The following is a 19,066-nucleotide window of genomic DNA, read 5'->3' as shown; positions in this document are numbered from 1 at the left end:
AAATTTTCTAAAATTTCAATAAATAAATTATTTTAAAAAAATAAATATAAAATTAAAAAAATTTAAGTCCAAAAGGCATGACATTATATTGAAATTATTTGTATATAGTTTATAATACAATCTTTTATTTATTCTTTTTATTTTTAATAAGTACCAAATTATAGGCTCATTGTAGATCCAATTTAGTTAAGAATTTTTTTTTAATTTAGTTGATTAGCATCATCAACACATATTTATTATATATATATATATATATATATATATATATATATAGAAACATATTCTTCTAAAACATCATTTCTATAATTATTCAATTAATCTTCAAAAAAAAACTTATTCACCATTTGAACTAATCTATAGTTTATTGCAAAATGACGTGGCTTCATTTAACAAGTATATTAACAAGAACTTGACTAAGAATTTTATATAGAACTTAAAATCTCCAACATGAGCTTCTATTTTGGTTTTGAAGAAAAAACAATAGATCACTATGGATGTAAGTAGATTATTAAGAACTCCACAAGATTATTATTAATAATAGGTATTTTTTGTCTTTGATATTAAGACTTCTTAATTAAATAAATAAAATCAAGATCTACATCAAAGTAAATCTACAAAAAAAATATAATTTGGTACTTATTTTTTTTAAAATGATAAATAGATGACAATGTTTTAAACTAGATATGAATATTTTGAATATGATATCATGTCTTTTGGACTTATAAATGCTCCATCTACTTTCCAACATCTAATGAATGATAATTTTTGAGAATTTTAGATGATTTTATCACTTATTATCTAAAATTATTTTTAATCTATTATAAGAATATAAAAGAATAGGGCATTAGGCTTATCCTCTCAACTACATCCAAGGTGCTATAACTCACATAAAACTTGAGTACTTCTCTTCTTACAAGTGCTACACTAGTTGCTGGTCTTTTTATTTTCTATTAAGTTTTATTTATTCATTTTTTTAATTAATTATAGTACTCAAAAATATTCTATTAAATGAAGAACTTAATGCAATCTTCAAACCTTACTCCATTTTTTCATAATGGCCTCCCAAAATGATAAAAAAATATTTTTATTAAAGTCTTAAAAATTTACTCTAAATATTCTTAAAATATTCTAAATAAATTAAAAAATATAATAATTTTCTCTCATATATTTTAATATTATTTTAAATTTCAGACTATTTTTTATTTTCATGATTTTTTTATAATAATAAAATTAATTTAAATTATTTAAAAATCATGTTTTTTATACAAATAATTTAAAAGATGAAGTTTTTTTTTATGCTTTTTTAAACTACTAATTAATATTTATAAATATTTTATAAGTAATATATATAAATGAAAGGTCAGTATAGATGGTGGTCACAATAGCTAAACATTATTACTCACTGATAAACAAAAATATTAAATCAACTAAGGTAATTACGTCCAAGACTTATTAAAATTCTATTTCAAAGATTTTTTTTATTTTTATTTTTATTTTTAATAAGATCCTTTTAAATAATAAATAATTTTAAATTTGAAGTAGTATCCATTACAACTGATTTTGTAATGATCTTATTAGAAAGTTGGATATAGGTTTCTATAATTCTAAAGATGATTAATATTTTATAGTTCTTGATAAAGTAATCTTATCATTGGGCCTTGGTCAAGAATCTTGAATCAACCTGTTGTAGTATACTAAGATTATTCAAACAAACAACCGATGTATTGGTTGGAACCCTTTTGGAATATAATTCTTTAATCAAGTCATCTATTTCTCTCTCTAGTACATTCTCCTCCTTTGCTTTTACAAAGTATTTTGTAATGGCCAAGAAAAATTATATTTTTTTAGTTATTAAGACCACTATAAGATTTGAACCTCTATAATGGTAGAAAAGGAAAAATAATCTCCAAAAAAGTTCAATTAATTTATTGAAGATATCTCAAAGATTGGCCGTGCAATGCTTCCATTTAATAATTATGTTGCAGAACTTATCACCTATAGGCAAGAAGAAGGAATATTTCTTAATTGTAGCATGATGCATGATGCCCATGCCTTCTAAATTAATGTCTTTTAATAAAGTGGTCTATATCTTTCTTTAAAAAAAAAAATAATAATAATAATAAACATAAGTTAGTAGTGGTTGAATTGTAATGGCATCAATCTTTTGAAACTCTCAATTCATTTTTTTTAAATCAAATAAAAATTTATAAATAAATTAAGATTTTAGAATTTGGAGATAGAATTTAGAATTTAGGATTTAAAAAATAGGATTTAGAGTTTAAGATTTAGAGATGAGATTAAGAATTTAGGATTTAAAAAATAAGATTTAAAATTTAATATTTAGAAATAAAAATAAATATTTAGGACTAAAATAGGATTTAATATTTTAAAAAGTATAAACCTTCTTTGAAAAAGTATATAAAGGCTTTGGAAGGTGGTTTTTGCTCTGTTGTTTTTTTCTATGAATTTATAAGACATGGTTTGTTAAAAGGATCTAGAGGTGATGGGATTTTTTTAGAGTTCTTGTACTCTTGTTGCTATTATTATTTTTGTAAGAGAGGTTTTGGTGCTGGCAACATCAAGCTCTTTCCACAATTATAGGTTATTACTAAGTCTCCAATTATAAGCAATTATTGAATCTACAATTATAGGCAATTATCAAAGCCATTGCCATGTTATAATACAAATATATAATAAAAGAAAAAAAAATATGGATTCTATTATAAAAGAGCTTAATCAAAAAATATAGTAAAAAAAAATAAAAGATAGAAAGATAGTAAAAACATGTAGTGTTAATATTATCTTTTTTATTTTAAAAAAGACTTCTATATAATTTATATGCCTGTAAAAAATTTAAAAAATACAAAAATATAAATAATATAGGTATTTCTAAGAGGGAATTAAAAATAATTTATAATTAAGATTATTTTAATAGATCAAGAATTGACACTTTAAGAGAATCAGTTGTAAATGAAGGTCAAAATCAAACTTTGAGTTACAAGAGTGTGCACATGCGGCAATTTTGAGTTTCCTTTCTAAATTAGAAAGGAATTTGTTTAAGTGTTGGTTTTAAGTGATTTAGATGCATATTAAATTTTTAAAGGTTTTTCAAAGTGAGAGATGTTTTTAATAATTTTTAATTTTTAGAAATAAATAAAGACTTATATATTTGTGAATTTATAAGTATTGGTTTAGATATAAATATGGAATTTTGTAGGTTTATAAATATACTTGTTTTTAATGTATTCAAAAATTTGATATCAATCAAATAGTTAGATTGAAAGATAAGGAATTTGATTGGCTAAGAATATCAAATTTTTAAACTGTAGAATCAATGAGAGTTTCTTTGATCTTAAATTGATTAGTTTGATTAAAATAATAATTTGTGAGAGCAAAATAGACTTAGGTTCCTATACTTATGTTAAATTGAAGATCAGTTGAATTATTCAAGAAGGAGTAATTGTTGTTGGAAGATCAACATCTATGTTAGAGAAGGAAGATGGTGGATATCTAAGAGTATTAGAAGATATTTTTTCTAATTAATAAGTTTAATTTTTTTTCAAATTTTATATGCTTATTTTTTAATTAAAGATAGAATTATGAAAAAAAATCAAAAACAATGGTTTAATGATTAGTTATTATGATTTTAAGATTATTATAAAGATTTGATTAGGATTTATTTATGATTTATTTAGAATTTTATTTTTAATATATATATATACTTTTGATATTTCTTTAAATTTTATATTTTTAATATTCACTTATTATTTGATTATTATTATTATTATTATTATTGAGGTTTAATTAGGATTTATTTGAAAATCTTTTAGAATTATTAGGACCTTGTTGTTGCAATTTCTAATTTACCATCCACAACCAAGTATTTAGTGCATTCTCTAGCAAGACTTTAAGTATTATAACATTGTGGTTATAAGCAATTACTGAGCCTATATTTATAGGCAACTCCAAAGCCTATAGTTGCAAAATAATTCTACAATTATAAGAGCTAAAAGCAATCATAGGTAATTGTACATTGATTGAATTAAATACAAAGTAATTAGTTGTAGTCAAAATCCCAATGTTTTTTCAAGGCAAGATCTTCTTTCCACGACATTGACAAGTAATGGATTGATAAATACATTAAGTTTGAATATTATTATTTATACTTCAATCCCAAAAAGTTATTACTTGGCAGGAATAAAAAATTAAAGATCATTGGCTTTTCAAATGAAGAACATTCTCATGAGAAATAATGGATCCAAAAAAGAATTAGAAGTTCTTACTCATACATATCAATAAAGTACATATTGCATATACAATCAAAGTTCCATTACCAAAGAAAAGAAGATTAGACATTAACATCAAAGAGAATCAAATTCAATAAGTCAAAAGAGAAATTTTAAATCTTTGACAATTTACCAAAACTCTAATTAAGATAGCTACTACTATAATAATAGATTCAATTAGTAATGGAAGATATAACAAAGATTTGTATCCAAAATCTTTGAAAGAATAAAATCACTCAAAAATAAGACTATGACATTTTTACCATTAAGGATTATGCTAAATAATATGCCAAACATTCCTATTAGAGACCTTAGTTGCTACACATTCTTGTCAAGAAAACAAAGTTGAAAAATAATATACTAGGTAAAAACCTTGGAAACATCTTAAATATTTAATTTTGATGTGGCAAAACCATTCCAACTCAAGTCTTTATAAGAAACATTATATTTTATAATAATTTTTGATAATTTTTTAAAGAATACATAGATATAGTTTTTTTTAGCAAAAAACCAAGATTTCTCTAAGTTTTGAATCTTTCTTAAAGAAACAAAACTATTACACGCAAGAAAATATATATCTTAAGAATAAACAATGGAAAAGAATATATTTCACAAGAATTTAACTTTTATTGGAAATAGTATAGAATTTGGAGACAATTCTCTCAATCATATAATCTACTTCATCATAGAATTGCAAAACAAAAAATTTACACTTTGTTAGATATTGTCTATTCTATTCTTATAGAAATTAATCTTTCAAGGAGTCTTTGAATTAAAGCAATTTGTCTTATGCCTTATATAGTCAACTTATGCACCTCTAAACTATTTCCAAAAAAAACTTATTTTACAAAGAAAAAATTAGATATATCTAAACATTGTATTTTTGGCATAATAATATATGTTCATTAGTCAATTCTATAAAAGAATAAATTATTCTAGAGACTTATTGTATATCCATCTTAGTCTCAAGAAACGTGTTAAGATATATAAGCATTACAATCCTATTTGAAAATAAGTCATGATTTCTGAAGATGTATATTTCTTAAATAATATTCTAAAAATCATCAAAAAAAACTACTAAACTATCTAGATTGGATATATTAATTTTTTTATTTAAGAATAACCACCATTTTGAATTGGCAAAACAATTTTCATTATTTTCATTGTTGCCTATATCAAATTCTTCATAAATATCACCACCACCATCTACCTTAGCTATCACCACTTTTCATGTATATTCTAATCAATAAAATTTAAATTATTCAAGTTCAAGATGAAGTAGGTCATATTAAATACAAGTAAAGGATTTGGGTGATAATTTAATACAAACAAGTAGAAAGAGGAGGATAGAAACTAAATATATTAGAAATAAAGATCTTCACAACAAGAAGCTTTGTGCTTTCTTGGACCAACAATAAACTTGTTGACATATTTTTGGTGAACTTGATGTGAATATGTCAAGAAGTTTGTTGTTGGTCTAAAAAAATACAAACCTTCTTGTTGTAAAGATCTTTATTTCTTATGCATATTTTAGTTAGTTTCTATCTTTTCCTTTGTATTTTTTTGTACTAAATTATCATCCAAATCTCTCACTTATACTTAATATGACCATCTTCACTTTGAATTTGTATAATTAAATGTAAAAACATTGAAATGATTTGAAATTTTTTGTAATAGATGATATAATTTATCTCATCTTTATTTTATAATTTTTAAAGTTTTTAATAACTTAAATCATTAATAGAAAAAAAAAATCATGTATTAACTTTGTGGTTACTATTATTTTTTCACATTCCTACACCTTGTTATTCTTTTATGAAAATCTCTTAAATCAAAGGTTATAATATCTTGAAACTTTATGATTGTATTTTTGACTTACTAATACAACTATAATTTAATTTTCATAACCATTACTTTAGTAGACACCAAATTTTGACCCATCAAAGTTGGTGCCATTGACTTATAAACTTGTTGGACCTTCTTTGCTTTATTATGTTGTTTCTTCTTGACTTAGTTAATTTTTGCCCTCAAACTTTGTGCACACATGGATACACTTGGATACACTTGTCCTAAAAAAAATCCTAAAAGATTGTTTTAATCAAAGATTCCAATCAATCACAATAGATCCCAAGCTAAGATTGAAAATTTGCCTTTTTTTAATAACTAAAACAAATGATACAACAACCCCTATTTTATGACTCTCATTACTCCCTTAAGTCATCTCAACACTTCAAAAATATCACTAAGATGTCTCCAAGATGACTTCCAATTGTCTTCAAGATGTCTCCTAGTTGTCTCCAAGATGATTCCTAGTTGTCTCCAAAAAGACTTATAGTTATCTTAAAAGTGAAAAGTCACCACATACAATCTGTCTTATCCTTATTGTAATCCCTTACTACCAAACCTTCATGGTTATCAATCAAATGGCATGTCCTCTACTAATGTAAACAAATACACGAACTAAAACAATATTACACTAATATCAATCTCATTGTATACTTAAGGTAGACACAATACACATGAATGCCTACCATTTAACCATTAAATGACCAACATCAAGACAATAATGGTCATGACCTTAATCATTCTGCAATACAACTTTTCCACTAATTTTCACTAATGCTGGTACTAATTTTCTTTAACCCTCATTATGTTTACAATTTTTTAAATCATGACACAAGCAATGATAGGATAAAAAGAAGAGGACAGTTTGGTGGAAAGAAGATGATAACAAATTGTAAAATTATATGATTCTACATAAGTAATAAAACCTCATATAATTTATAAAATCTCCAAGATATTTGGATAGGTACCTCTCTCTATGTGTATAAAATTTCCATCTTCGACCAATCTTGGTTAGGTCTGTGTGTGTATATGTACATAGGTAATTATATATGTATATATATATATATATATATATATGAACTGGTGTGATATCATGCAAATCCTTCACCCCTGAACCTTGTGGACCCAAAAACGTCGCTACTGACGAGAACCGGGCACCGGCGTCGGACACGCGCGGCGTTGCGACGGATGTTTTGGTCACCTGGGATCTGCGCTACGGCGCGACGAGCTCGCCAGCTCAGGCTTCGAAAGAGAGCTCTAGGAAAATCTCAGGTGCTCCTATCCATGGGGGCTCAGGTTCTCAGGACTGCACCCGCGTGGCGCCGGTGATGTTGCTGGGCACCTGCGCACGAGCACGGCACAGTAATGATCGCACAGTGCGAGCTCGCGCAATCTCGGCTGTGCTCTGGCCTCCCACCTGGAGCCTCCCAATATTACACTCCGCGTCCCTAATTTGTCCCCACTGCTATTTTTCCACCACTCTAGCCCCCAGGTAGAAACCCCACTTCGAGAATTCTGTACCAGCTCGCCAGCTATCTATAGCATCTGTTGCTCTAGGTCGCGAGCTTGCACTCCTGAAGGAAGGTGTGGATCGAGGTCTCGGTCCAAGTCCAGGAAGCCGTGGTCTACCAGGGTTTGGTTGTGTACCGACCCCTGGAAGTGGAGGGGCATGAGCTTTTGGTAACGTGTTTTTGAAGCAGCACTACTCATCGTCAGTGGCAATGGCCGTCCCTGGCTTCAAGCAGCAGTGCAGAATGTGGGCAGGCTCCCCAGACCAAAATCATTCGTGGGTTACGTGACGCTGGAAGGACAACTCCATTACTTCTCTGCGAGTTTGATGGAGGTGCTGAGAATCATTGCAAAGGTGATGATGGGGGAGACCTGACAAGAAGGAATGCGTGATTTGGCTGGTGAGGGCCTTATCGGCCCTGCCATAACAAATAATCAGTACCACAGCAAAGCAGCTCACATGTTCTTCAGTGATGCCATCGCATCGAATCTAGCCATCCCATTGGGCCCATTTGTTTGCCTTCCGAAGATTCGTGACTAGTCCGAAGGATAGGGGTACCTGGCTATGGCTTGCTTTTCTTCGAGTGCACATGCAGTGTGGCGATCGGAACTACTAGTGGCGTTGTGATTCCGCAAGATTCCTTCCCCTTCCGAACCTCAACCAGCTGTCCTTGAGTCTTCCAACGGAACTGGAATCTGTAGGTCTAAGTTTTGTTTTGTTTTGTTTTTTTTCCTTCGTCTTCCAGAAATATTTTCGCAGAGAATGTAATAGTCGCTACTTACGTCTATGAACATGCGAACAGAAAAGTACATAAATAAACGCTTAGGCATTATGTTAGAAGCGGATCTATAGATTCCAACGATAAATTAGTTTATCTGAGCAATGAAATTATAGGTAAAAAAATAGACAATTTACTTAAATAACATTAAATGTATTGCTGGAGTTCTATCACGTATCAGTTTTCAACTTTTACAAGTCATAAGATAAAATTAACGATAAAATCAAAATCAAGGAAATTAAGAGGAAGCAACAATTTTCTGTATTTTATTTTTATTTTTATGTGTGGATGTGAGGGCCTGGATGCAACTCCTCGGGGAAGGCGAAGAGGCGACCACTTCCGCTTCCTATTTCCAACCTGAGATGCTGTCAGAGCGGCTTGTGGGTGAAGGAATAGTTGAAACCACATAGAAAAAATGAAACGGCCAGTAGGTCGAGGTCCACATTGGGCAGTGGCTTGATTAAGCATGGATTAGTGAGTGGCATTGGTAGGAAAAAGGAGAGAATAGTAACAAGGACAGGTCGAAGGATCCCTGTTTGGCCTTTAAGAGCCTTGCACCTGCCGTCGCCCTTCTATCTCTCGCTCCTCATCCCCTCTCTCCGCTACGTTTTGGAGAGGACGTTGTCGAGCTTCAGGCCTGTTTACTCAGGACAGGGCGTCTCTTCAGTCTTCAGGTACGTAGCGTGGTCATCTCTGCGCTCACTGTTGGGGGCTTACGTGCCATGCATGGTTCAATGTGCCACGATGCTCAGCCGTTTAGTCTTTCTTTCGAGCTGTTTGCTGCCATAGTCAAGTTTTGGGTTATGGATATCGCACTGGTGGCTTTGTGCTAGAAATAGGACACGTTGTCAGTTCCAACGAAGACATGCTGTGGGTTGTTGCAAGATTTTGCTGTAGATCTTGGGTTGTTACTTTTGGTGTAGTGCGTTGTGTTTATCTGCGTAATGGAATTGAGTTTATCTTAGATCTGGCGTGGTTCTGGGTTTTAGACGTTGTTTGGGTACGTGGGTTGCCTAAGATGACAATGGGGACATGTCCTTGGAGTGGTAGTTTTCTCGTCCTCATTTCCTGGTTTCACGGACATTGGAGCAAGCGTAGAGTTCGATATTAGTCTCTCTGGAAATCTATTTTGATTTATTTATTTGATTGTTGTGAGATGCGCTTCTTTGTTGCTTTTGGGATCCACACTGAAACGTGTCGAGATTTGTTGACGGACACGCTTGTCCAGAATTTTCTTGTGATGCATTGATGGTGCGGATACTAAACTATTTACTCATCAGATATCTTCCTGTGTATTCGTTTCTGCAGCAGAAACGATGGCTTCCCACGTGGTTGGATACCCCCGTATGGGCCCCAAGAGGGAGCTCAAGTTCGCTCTAGAGTCGATGTGGGATGGCAAGACCCAGGCTGCCGATCTGGAGCAGGTTGCCAAGGACTTGCGTGCTTCGATCTGGAAGCAGATGTCCGAGGCTGGAGTGAGCATGATCCCGAGTAACACATTCTCCTACTATGACCAGGTCTTGGACACCACTGCTATGGTCGGAGCTGTGCCCTCCCGTTACGAGTGGACCGGTGGAGAGATCGGGCACGATGTGTACTTCTCGATGGCTCGCGGAAACAAGACTAAGCCTGCCATGGAGATGACGAAGTGGTTCGACACCAACTAGTGAGTGTGCCTTTCTATAGCACCTTTTCTCTTCTGTGTATTATTGTGAAGTGCAGGAGTTTTCATCTTCCAGACTAAGCTGATTGACCTGAAATGAACCTGAATACTTGCAGCCACTACATTGTGCCAGAGTTGAGTGGTGAGACGAAGTTCGTATATTCTTCTCGAAAGGCTGTGAGCGAGTACAACGAAGCCAAGGCGCTGGGTATTGACACCGTGCCAGTGCTGGTTGGTCCAGTCACCTATCTGCTGTTGTCTAAGGGTGACAAGAGCGCACCTAAGGGATTCAACACTTTGTCTCTTTTAGACGCCATTCTCCCCGTTTACAAGTACGTGCTCGATCAGTTCTAACCAATTTGACTGATTGTTTTCCGTGAGTTACTTCCCATCTGTTACTGGTCAGTGACCTCGGCGTATGATTGAGGGACATGCTCGTTGTGATCTTAACTTATGGGTGGGTGCCCTCATTGCAGGGAGGCCATCACCGAGCTTAAGGGAGCTGGTGCATCTTGGATCCAGCTGGATGAGCCCAAGTTGGTGATGGACTTGGAATCCGCTCAGTACGAGGCCTTCAAGAAGGCTTACGCTGTACTTTCAGAAGTATCCGGGGTCAAGCTGTTGGTGGAGACTTACTTCACGGACTTGCCTGTGGAGGCTTACAAGTAAGGGGATTTCGAGATGGACAGTGATTGAGACTATTGCCAGTTGGTTGGAGTTAGTATATTTCGTGGCGGTGCCTTACTAGAATGGTTAAACGTGTTTGTGAGCAGGACCTTGTGTGACTTGCCCATTGCCGGTTTCGGAGTTGATCTTGTCCGTGGCTCGAAGACTTTGGCCGTGATCAAGGAACACGCACTTCCTACTGGGAAGACTTTGTTTGCCGGAGTTGTGGATGGACGTAACATATGGGCGAACGACTTGGCTGCTTCGGTAAATACTGTTAAAGAGTTGCAGGCGAGTCTTGGAAAGGATAATGTGGTTGTTTCGACCTCCTGCTCCCTCCTCCACTCCGCCGTAGATCTGAAGAATGAGACGAAGTTGGACAATGAGTTAAAGTCTTGGATGGCATTTGCCGCCCAGAAGTTGGTTGAGGTAGTGGCAATTGCGAATGCCGTGTCCGGAAACAAGGACGAGGAGTACTTCGCGGCCAACGCAGCGGCCCAAGCCTCAAGGAGAAACTCTCCCCGCGTCCACAACAAGGCAGTGAAGGAACTTGTAAGTGCGAATTTCTGGTTTAAAGTTAACTAGCGCAATACGATGAAAATAGTTTGCAGTAGGCGCAGTTCGACTGCAAACACACTTACTGGTACTTCCAATGAGACTGAACCGTGGGATTGCAATGCAGGCTGCTGGGTTGGCAGGATCCGAGCACCGTCGTGCGACCCCCGTGTCTACCCGTCTGGAGGAGCAACAAAAGTACTTGAACTTGCCAATTTTGCCCACTACGACCATTGGTTCGTTCCCTCAGACTCCTGAGCTTCGTAGAGTGAGGCGTGAGGTGAAGAGCAAGAAGATCTCGGAGGAAGACTATGACAAGGCCATAAAGGCTGAAATCGACAGTGTGGTGAAGCTACAGGAGGAGCTGGACATCGATGTGCTGGTGCACGGTGAGCCCGAGAGGAATGACATGGTGGAGTATTTTGGTGAGCAGCTGGATGGCTTCTGCTTCTCAGCGAACGGATGGGTACAGTCTTACGGATCTCGTTGCGTGAAGCCTCCAATCATCTTCGGTGACGTGAGCCGACCGAAGGCCATGACAGTGTACTGGTCTTCGTACGCACAGAGCGTGACCAAGAGGCCAATGAAGGGTATGTTGACAGGACCAGTGACGATCTTGAACTGGTCGTTCGTGAGGAATGACCAGCCCAGGTCGGAGACTTGCTATCAGATTTCGCTGGCGATCAAGGACGAGGTGGAGGACCTGGAAAAGGCTAATATCACGGTGATCCAGATTGATGAGGCAGCACTTCGTGAGGGTCTGCCCCTGCGTAAGTCCGAGCACGCAGATTACTTGAGGTGGGCAGTGCACGGGTTCAGAATCACCACCTGTGGCGTTAAGGACACCACCCAGATCCACACGCACATGTGCTACTCGAATTTCAACGACATTATCCACAGTATCATTGACATGGACGCCGACGTTATCACAATTGAGAACTCCCGTTCAGACGAGAAGTTGTTGAGCGTGTTCCGTGAGGGTGTGCACTACGGAGCTGGAATTGGTCCTGGTGTATATGACATTCACTCTCCTAGAATCCCACCGACAGAAGAGATGGCCGACCGCGCCCGCAAGGTGATATATTGTCTTAATCTTGTAGGCACCGAGTGGAAATCTGTGTTCCGAGTGTGGCGTTTGATGTGACATTGGGTTATTCGGCATTATGCTCCCTCTTCGTTGGACTGTTTGCTGGTTGCGTGCACTAATAGTGACAATTGCCATTGCAGATGTTGGCTGTATTGGAATCGAAGGTTTTATGGATCAACCCCGACTGCGGTTTGAAGACCAGGAAATACGGTGAAGTGGTGCCAGCCTTGACAAACATGGTGAACGCCGCCAAGCAATTGCGTGCCGAGCTGGCGAAGTGAAAGTATTCTAGAAGAGTACTACGCATGCCTGAAACGTAGTTGTTTTGGTCTTGTCCTTCGATTATATATTTAGAACCTTGCCATTTTCTAGGATTTCGCATGGTGACGGGTGGTATACGTCCAGAGTTGTTGGGGTGTTACCCATCCATTTTGTATCGCTCTGCTGATTCATCTTCTGGAACACTGATTAATATTCGGGAAGTCTTGTTCATTCACTGAAGAGATTTACTTAGATTGCCACTAAATTAAAAACTTGAAGAGCAAGTACATAAACTTGCTCCCGGAACGGAATATTTTTTGAAGGGGTACTATTAAAAGAATACTACCTCTTGAGTGCAACATTTATGCTTTAACAGTCGCTATACTTCTAACAATTAAAATACATTGGTAGTTCTTAACTGAGTATGTCCGAGACCAGCTAATGACTTGAAAAAACACTGCGGGATAGGTGATGATTTTGTAGTGAAATAAAATGTGGAATGGTGTCCTGTCGTCGTAAACCGTACACATGTTAATAAGATAATACGGAATTACTGTTGAAGTGTTGACATTGTCAAATGCTACTGCTGCACTTTCACATGTAACGTTTTCTACATGGAAGGGAGAAAAAGAAATTGCACACGATTGTTGTAGTGATACATCAATCCTAGCTTCTTCAAACCTACACCATGAATCTATTCCTAAACAGATAGTATACTGCTGTTCACCAAACAGGTGCGCACGCTTAAACATGTGGAAAATACCATCTTAACTAATTTTCTAGTCATCTTTTCAATGGCACACTAACTGTATAATTGTGTGCACTCTGCGTCGGCATCTGCAAACGGGAGCTGTCAGTGCGTTTCTTAACATGGAAATACATTCAACAATTGGTGTCGAATGAAGTACACCATACACCAATTGAGGAAGAAAACTAGTTGACAATATTGTCATAGTCTCAGAAGGTGAAACAGAAAGTTATGAGAAATAGGGTTTTTTCACAATTATGAACAATCTATCCACCACTCAAAGCATCTTACTACGTCAATGAAGTAATTATTGCTCTTCAAATTTCTGTGGACGAATTTGATTGTTGATTGTGCTGTTAAAGATAAACCTGATTTTTATTCACTACCTTCAGTAAAGCATTCCCTTTTCCACTTCTGAATTCTGGAAAAATAATGAACATACCACTCACAATTCCTAAGTTAATCCAAAACGAGTATGGTTAAAAACTAACTTCTACATCAGTTAGCAAAATATTTAATGTGACAACATCTTATAAAAGAGTAATTCATTTTTACAAAAGGTGTTTGTTTGTTTTGAATTTTTGTTGTGGTTATTATAAGGATTTGATATTATCCTATTCTAAATACATAATGAAGTTATGATTTGCATGAATATTAATATTCTTTGTATATATAAATAGTTTCATTTTTTTAGATACTTAATATAAGATGGATCAAAACTATTAATTATACTCAAATACTCTAAATTATAAAATATTTCATATTTCATATATATTTTTTTGTAGACATAAAATAGAGATTTAAACCTTGGTTTAAAACTCATCTTTTCAAAAGTATTATACAACTACACAAATTACACATTACATATTTTAATAGAATTAGGCTTTCTGACATTATTGTTTTAATACATTGTAATTTGTATTTAAATTTTGCATTGAAAAGTATGCAAATAAGTATTGCATCTTTCATGTAAGCTGTAAGTAAATACAATTTGTTACATTGCCATATAAAAAGCAAATTATGCAACTTATGTTAATAAATATTCATTTTGTTTACATGTTTATTATAGTAAAAATTATAATAGGCATTATTATTACATGATGCTTTATCAATAGCTATACATTCTTAATAATCATTGTTATACTAATATGAAACAAAATCAAATATATATGGTTGTCTATATCACCAAATTGTAGTAAATAATTAAGATTTAATTTTACATAATCATCAATTAATAATTTAATCATGATGGTAGTAAGATATTAGATTAATTTAATAACATATACTAATAATGGTTATATTATATTATATCATTGTATATGTATGTATATATAGAAATTGTCAAAAATTCAGTTTCGATTATTAAATTAGCTTTTAATTGACACATTTGGTTCATAAACTCTACTAAATTGTTGTAAAGCCCAATAATATGATTATTCATAAAGAAACTAGTATTTTTGTAAAAAAAAAATTAAAAACAAATATTTTCAAAATCACTACTAAATTAAAATATATAAAATTAAAATTTTATTAAAAGAATTTGACAAAGAATTTAAAGAATATTTCAAAAGGCATTTTTATCCCAAGATGGTATAAAATACTAGATGCTAGTCTATAGTTATCAATACCAAATAAATGAATTAGAATTCATATCTTTATATTTGATGCAAATCTCTATGTAGTTTTTTAATTGCAAGAAAATCATCTATTTTTAAAGTGCTTTCACCATCTAATTCTATTTCTTGGCTTAGAAATATTTTGAATTGAGATCCTAATTTTATGTTCTTTATTTAAATTAACAATCATTTAATTAATTAAAAATAAAATATTTAGCTTAAGTAAATCAATCTATTTATAGTACAAATACTTTTAATGGAAAAGATAACAATTTTATTGATCTAACACATAGATTAAATTTTATCAATAAAGGTGACAATGCTTCTTCCAATAATTTAATAAGGAGGTGTGATAGTAAATATATAAATGGTCCAAATCCACTTTGATATTTCTTTTAAATATTAGTTGTGCATATTTTATGTTCCAAATTTAAATTCTTAATAGATTTTATGAATAAAATCAAGAAAGAAAAGTATAGAGCTAGAAATCATTACTTATATATAAAATGATTCTTAGTTGTTATAGTTGGAGACTACAAAGAGCAATATAAAGAGAAAAAATATTTTTTACAAAACTATCTTTTAAATATGAACACTTATATTATTATATGGTCTTTACATTAAAATCTTAATACATAAAAAATATAAAACTAAAAAAATATAAATATACTACCAAAAGATATGTAAAATCATGCACATGTGACAAAAATGATTTAGATATGTAGCTTAAGCTACAACAAAATCTGTTGATAATCAATAAAAATTAGAATATCAAAACAACCAAAAATTAAAGATTTTTTTATTTTATTTTATTTTTATTATTTTTTTATTTTTACAAATAGAACATAACTTTAATATCTAAAAAAATAATAAGATTTAAAGATGACAATGAGATTAGATAGAAAAATAGAGAAATAGAATTATCCTTATTGAGATTATTATCTTTGTACCTTCTTAATCTATGATAAGATTTTTTTTATATTAAACTATATTAATGTTTGATCACATTTTAAGATTTTAAAAAATTGGTAATTATATTTTACATATCTATTAATCTTAGGTAAGAAAGCTACTTTGTCCTTATAAGTTTTTGGCCCTTTATAGATTGGATGCACAAAATTTAGATTTATTGGCTCTAAAAATAAGGTTTGTTATTATTTCAAGTTTATAAGGTCATGCTTCATGTTCTTATCTCTTAGCCAATTGTCAAAAGCATTTGAAACAATCCACAATGTCCTAAGAAAACTGCTATTCTCATGCATGGAGATCATTAAAGTAACATTGGCAATACAACTATAATCACTGAAGCTTAAATGACAGCCATTAGGATTTAGAAACCAGATATGAATTCAAGAAGCCATTGACAACATAGATTAAAGGTTGTCAAGTTTTAATAAAAGATTATGTGAGGATTTGTGCTAAATTAGTCTATACACATACAATAGCTATTAAAAGATCCAAATCTTTCCAGCTCACTATAGAGATTGGTATCAAGATAAGCTTGCACTTTTGAGAGTAGTTTTGTTAGATTATCATGTAAATAGTAATCAGAATAAATTAGAAAATTTATAATCAAATGTAAGAAGAAACATACAAACTATAGGTAGAAAATCTCTATAACAAGGCATGGATAAGATATTTATATTATTTGCATATAAAAATATGTAATTGGAGTTATTTTTGGGACGTTTGTAGAATTGAGGTTAGGGTGGTGGTTCATGTAAGACCCACTATAGAACCTTTTACAAAAGCTTAGATATTTATCATGATAGGATCTACTTCTAGAGTCTTCTAAATGGCCAATTATCTTGGTGGGGCCTATTATTAGAGACATTCTTGAAAGTTCCAAGGATAGTTGAACAAAGTGTAAATAGGAGTGATTGAGGCTATTTGAGCATTCAGTTAGATATGGCTTCAAACTCTTTCTTTCAATAAAGTCTGGTTTTCTCGTTCCATTCTATTTGGTTTTGTTTGGTCTTGTTTGGTTTTATTCTCTTTTACTCAGTCTTGTCTTTTATGTTCCATTCTATTAGTTACTTTCAGTTTTATTCTGGTGTGCTTGGTCTTACGTTGTATTGAGATCTTTGTTTTTATGGATTTTGTAAGGTTTTAGATCTTAGAGAATTTGATATTGTTTTATTTTCATTGAATTACTATTAGTGGCACAATATAATACTCATAAGTCAAAGTATTAGTATAAATCTTATCTAAATCTTTTTTATATGTAATTTGATATGAAATTTGATCTCATTTGATTATTTTACCAATTCATAATATATGATCAAGTTTTTTAATGGAAATTGTTGGATATTGAATAATGATATAAAAAAAAAGCTATGGCTATAAGAGCGCAATCCTTTCAATGGACTTTATAAGATTCATACTATGAATCTTTTCATAGATTTTATAAAAATTAATGAATCAATAACATTGTGATACTAATATTTTAGGCACGTAAATTATATGAGTCAAAGTTAATTGTTAAGAGAAGATAGAGAATAAGAATTGTGAAGATTAGAACCACTAAAAGACATATGTGAAGAGTTTTTAGCTAGAAAATAACATAGAGAAAGATTCCTGAAAAGCTCAATTTATGAAGCTATTAGGATCTTAGAATTAATACATTTTGACCTTGTTGGTCCACTCTCTATATTGTCCTTATAAGATTCACAATACTAGATAGTATTCATAGACAATTTCTCTAAAAAATCTTAAGTATTATTCTTACTAATAAGCTCAAAATCATTTGAAAAATTAAAAATACTCAAAGAATTTACTAAATGAGAAATAATAAGTATGATGTGCCTAATAAAGATAAATCAAAGAAGAGAATTTATGTCTAATAAATTCAAGAATTATTATAAAAATATAAAATTTAAAGATAATTAATTTAAATTCTTATTTTAGAACAAAATGGAGTGTCTAAAAGAAAAAATCATAGCATGATTAAATAAGCAAGAAGTATGATATAAAGATGCAAGCTACTTAGATACTTATGGAGTGAGGCCGTAGATACTACCAATTTTTTCATCAATCAAAGCCCAATAATGGTAAATTATAGAATTATACTTAAAAAAAATATAAAAATAAAAAATCTAATATAAGTTTTTTTAAAAAATCTTTTAAAATTACCTTGCCATTCTACATATTCCAAAATAAGAACAAATAAACTAAAATTAAAGACTTCCAAATGTCTCTTTATAGATTATAATTCTAATAGTAAAGCTTAAAAACTATTTGATTTGCTTAAAAATAAAATTATAAAAATAAAAATTTGATTTGATAAAAATAAAAATTAGAAATGACTCACCTTTAATTAAGATACCAAAAGGACCTAACATTTCTTCTCCATAAGACTAAAAAATCAAATTTTCTTGTCGAAAATAATCCAATCTAATTACAAGATGAAGCTCTTGAATTGTTGTTACATATAATAGAACCAACATTGGAATTTACAAACACAAACCAATCAACACAATACATCAACTTCAAATAGAATATCTTGCTAAAAAATCTTAATATCATAAATTCATCAAAATCAAATACAAATGGTTAAGTTGTGCAAAAAAAAATGGAAAAGAAAAGCTTGAATATTAAATATTCAACATCAAATCCAAGACCAACTCAAAATTAAAGATCTCTAAGTAAATCCAAGACTACTATGCATTGATTACCAAAGTAGATGAAGAATCTATCAACTAGAAAAAAAACAATTTTAGATCTCAAATAGAATATGTTAATGTAATCAAAAAAATACTTCTTTAAAGAGAAAGAAAAAAAAATCTTAGATAATATAAAATCTTTTTTTATACAAAAAAACCATTCAAGCCAAATAGATCTTTAAAATATAAAGAAAATAAAAAATATAGACAACCAATTAAAAAAAAATAGTTGTATTACATTATTAACAAAAGATAGAAAAAGACTTCTTCAATACATTTGCATCTATGATACTTTGGACTACAATCATAGTTATTTTTAAATTAATAGCTTAAAAAAGATAGAGTATTTGTCAATTTGATGTAATAAAAATATTTTTAAATAAATTACT

General features: G+C 31.7%; 1 protein-coding gene across 3 annotated transcripts; it reads left to right on the top strand.

Annotated features, from left to right (window-relative positions):
- The first annotated feature begins 9,005 nt into the window (after window positions 1-9,005).
- Window positions 9,006-12,872, top strand: LOC112295027 (5-methyltetrahydropteroyltriglutamate--homocysteine methyltransferase). 3 transcript variants are annotated; one of them, XM_024546126.3, is made up of 7 exons: window positions 9,006-9,093; window positions 9,731-10,085; window positions 10,199-10,414; window positions 10,559-10,747; window positions 10,856-11,300; window positions 11,431-12,378; window positions 12,531-12,872. In XM_024546126.3, exons 2-7 carry the CDS (start codon window positions 9,736-9,738, stop codon window positions 12,669-12,671), a joined length of 2,289 nt encoding a protein of 762 aa, XP_024401894.1. In that variant the 5' UTR covers window positions 9,006-9,093; window positions 9,731-9,735; the 3' UTR covers window positions 12,672-12,872. The 3 variants fall into 3 exon arrangements, with proteins under 3 accessions (XP_024401894.1, XP_024401893.1, XP_024401895.1); XM_024546125.3 differs by having other exon boundaries at window positions 9,728-10,085; XM_024546127.3 differs by having other exon boundaries at window positions 9,700-10,085.
- The last annotated feature ends 6,194 nt before the right edge of the window (window positions 12,873-19,066 follow it).

This window comes from Physcomitrium patens, chromosome 18 (genome assembly GCF_059467195.1).
Source record: "Physcomitrium patens ecotype Gransden chromosome 18, ASM5946719v1, whole genome shotgun sequence".
NCBI lineage: Eukaryota > Viridiplantae > Streptophyta > Bryopsida > Funariales > Funariaceae > Physcomitrium > Physcomitrium patens.
Note: the sequence above shows the minus strand (reverse complement) of the source record. Positions and strands in the feature narration are given on the sequence as shown.

What these genes read in the sequence shown, in the direction of transcription:
- LOC112295027 (XM_024546126.3), top strand. Translation starts at nt 9,736, where the DNA reads ATGGCTTCCCACGTGGTTGGATACCCCCGTATGGGCCCCAAGAGGGAG. An exon ending in TTGCCTGTGGAGGCTTACAA is followed by an intron (nt 10,748 to 10,855) that starts GTAAGGGGATTT and finishes GTTTGTGAGCAG; the next exon opens with GACCTTGTGTGACTTGCCCA. An exon ending in TGGCCGACCGCGCCCGCAAG is followed by an intron (nt 12,379 to 12,530) that starts GTGATATATTGT and finishes TTGCCATTGCAG; the next exon opens with ATGTTGGCTGTATTGGAATC.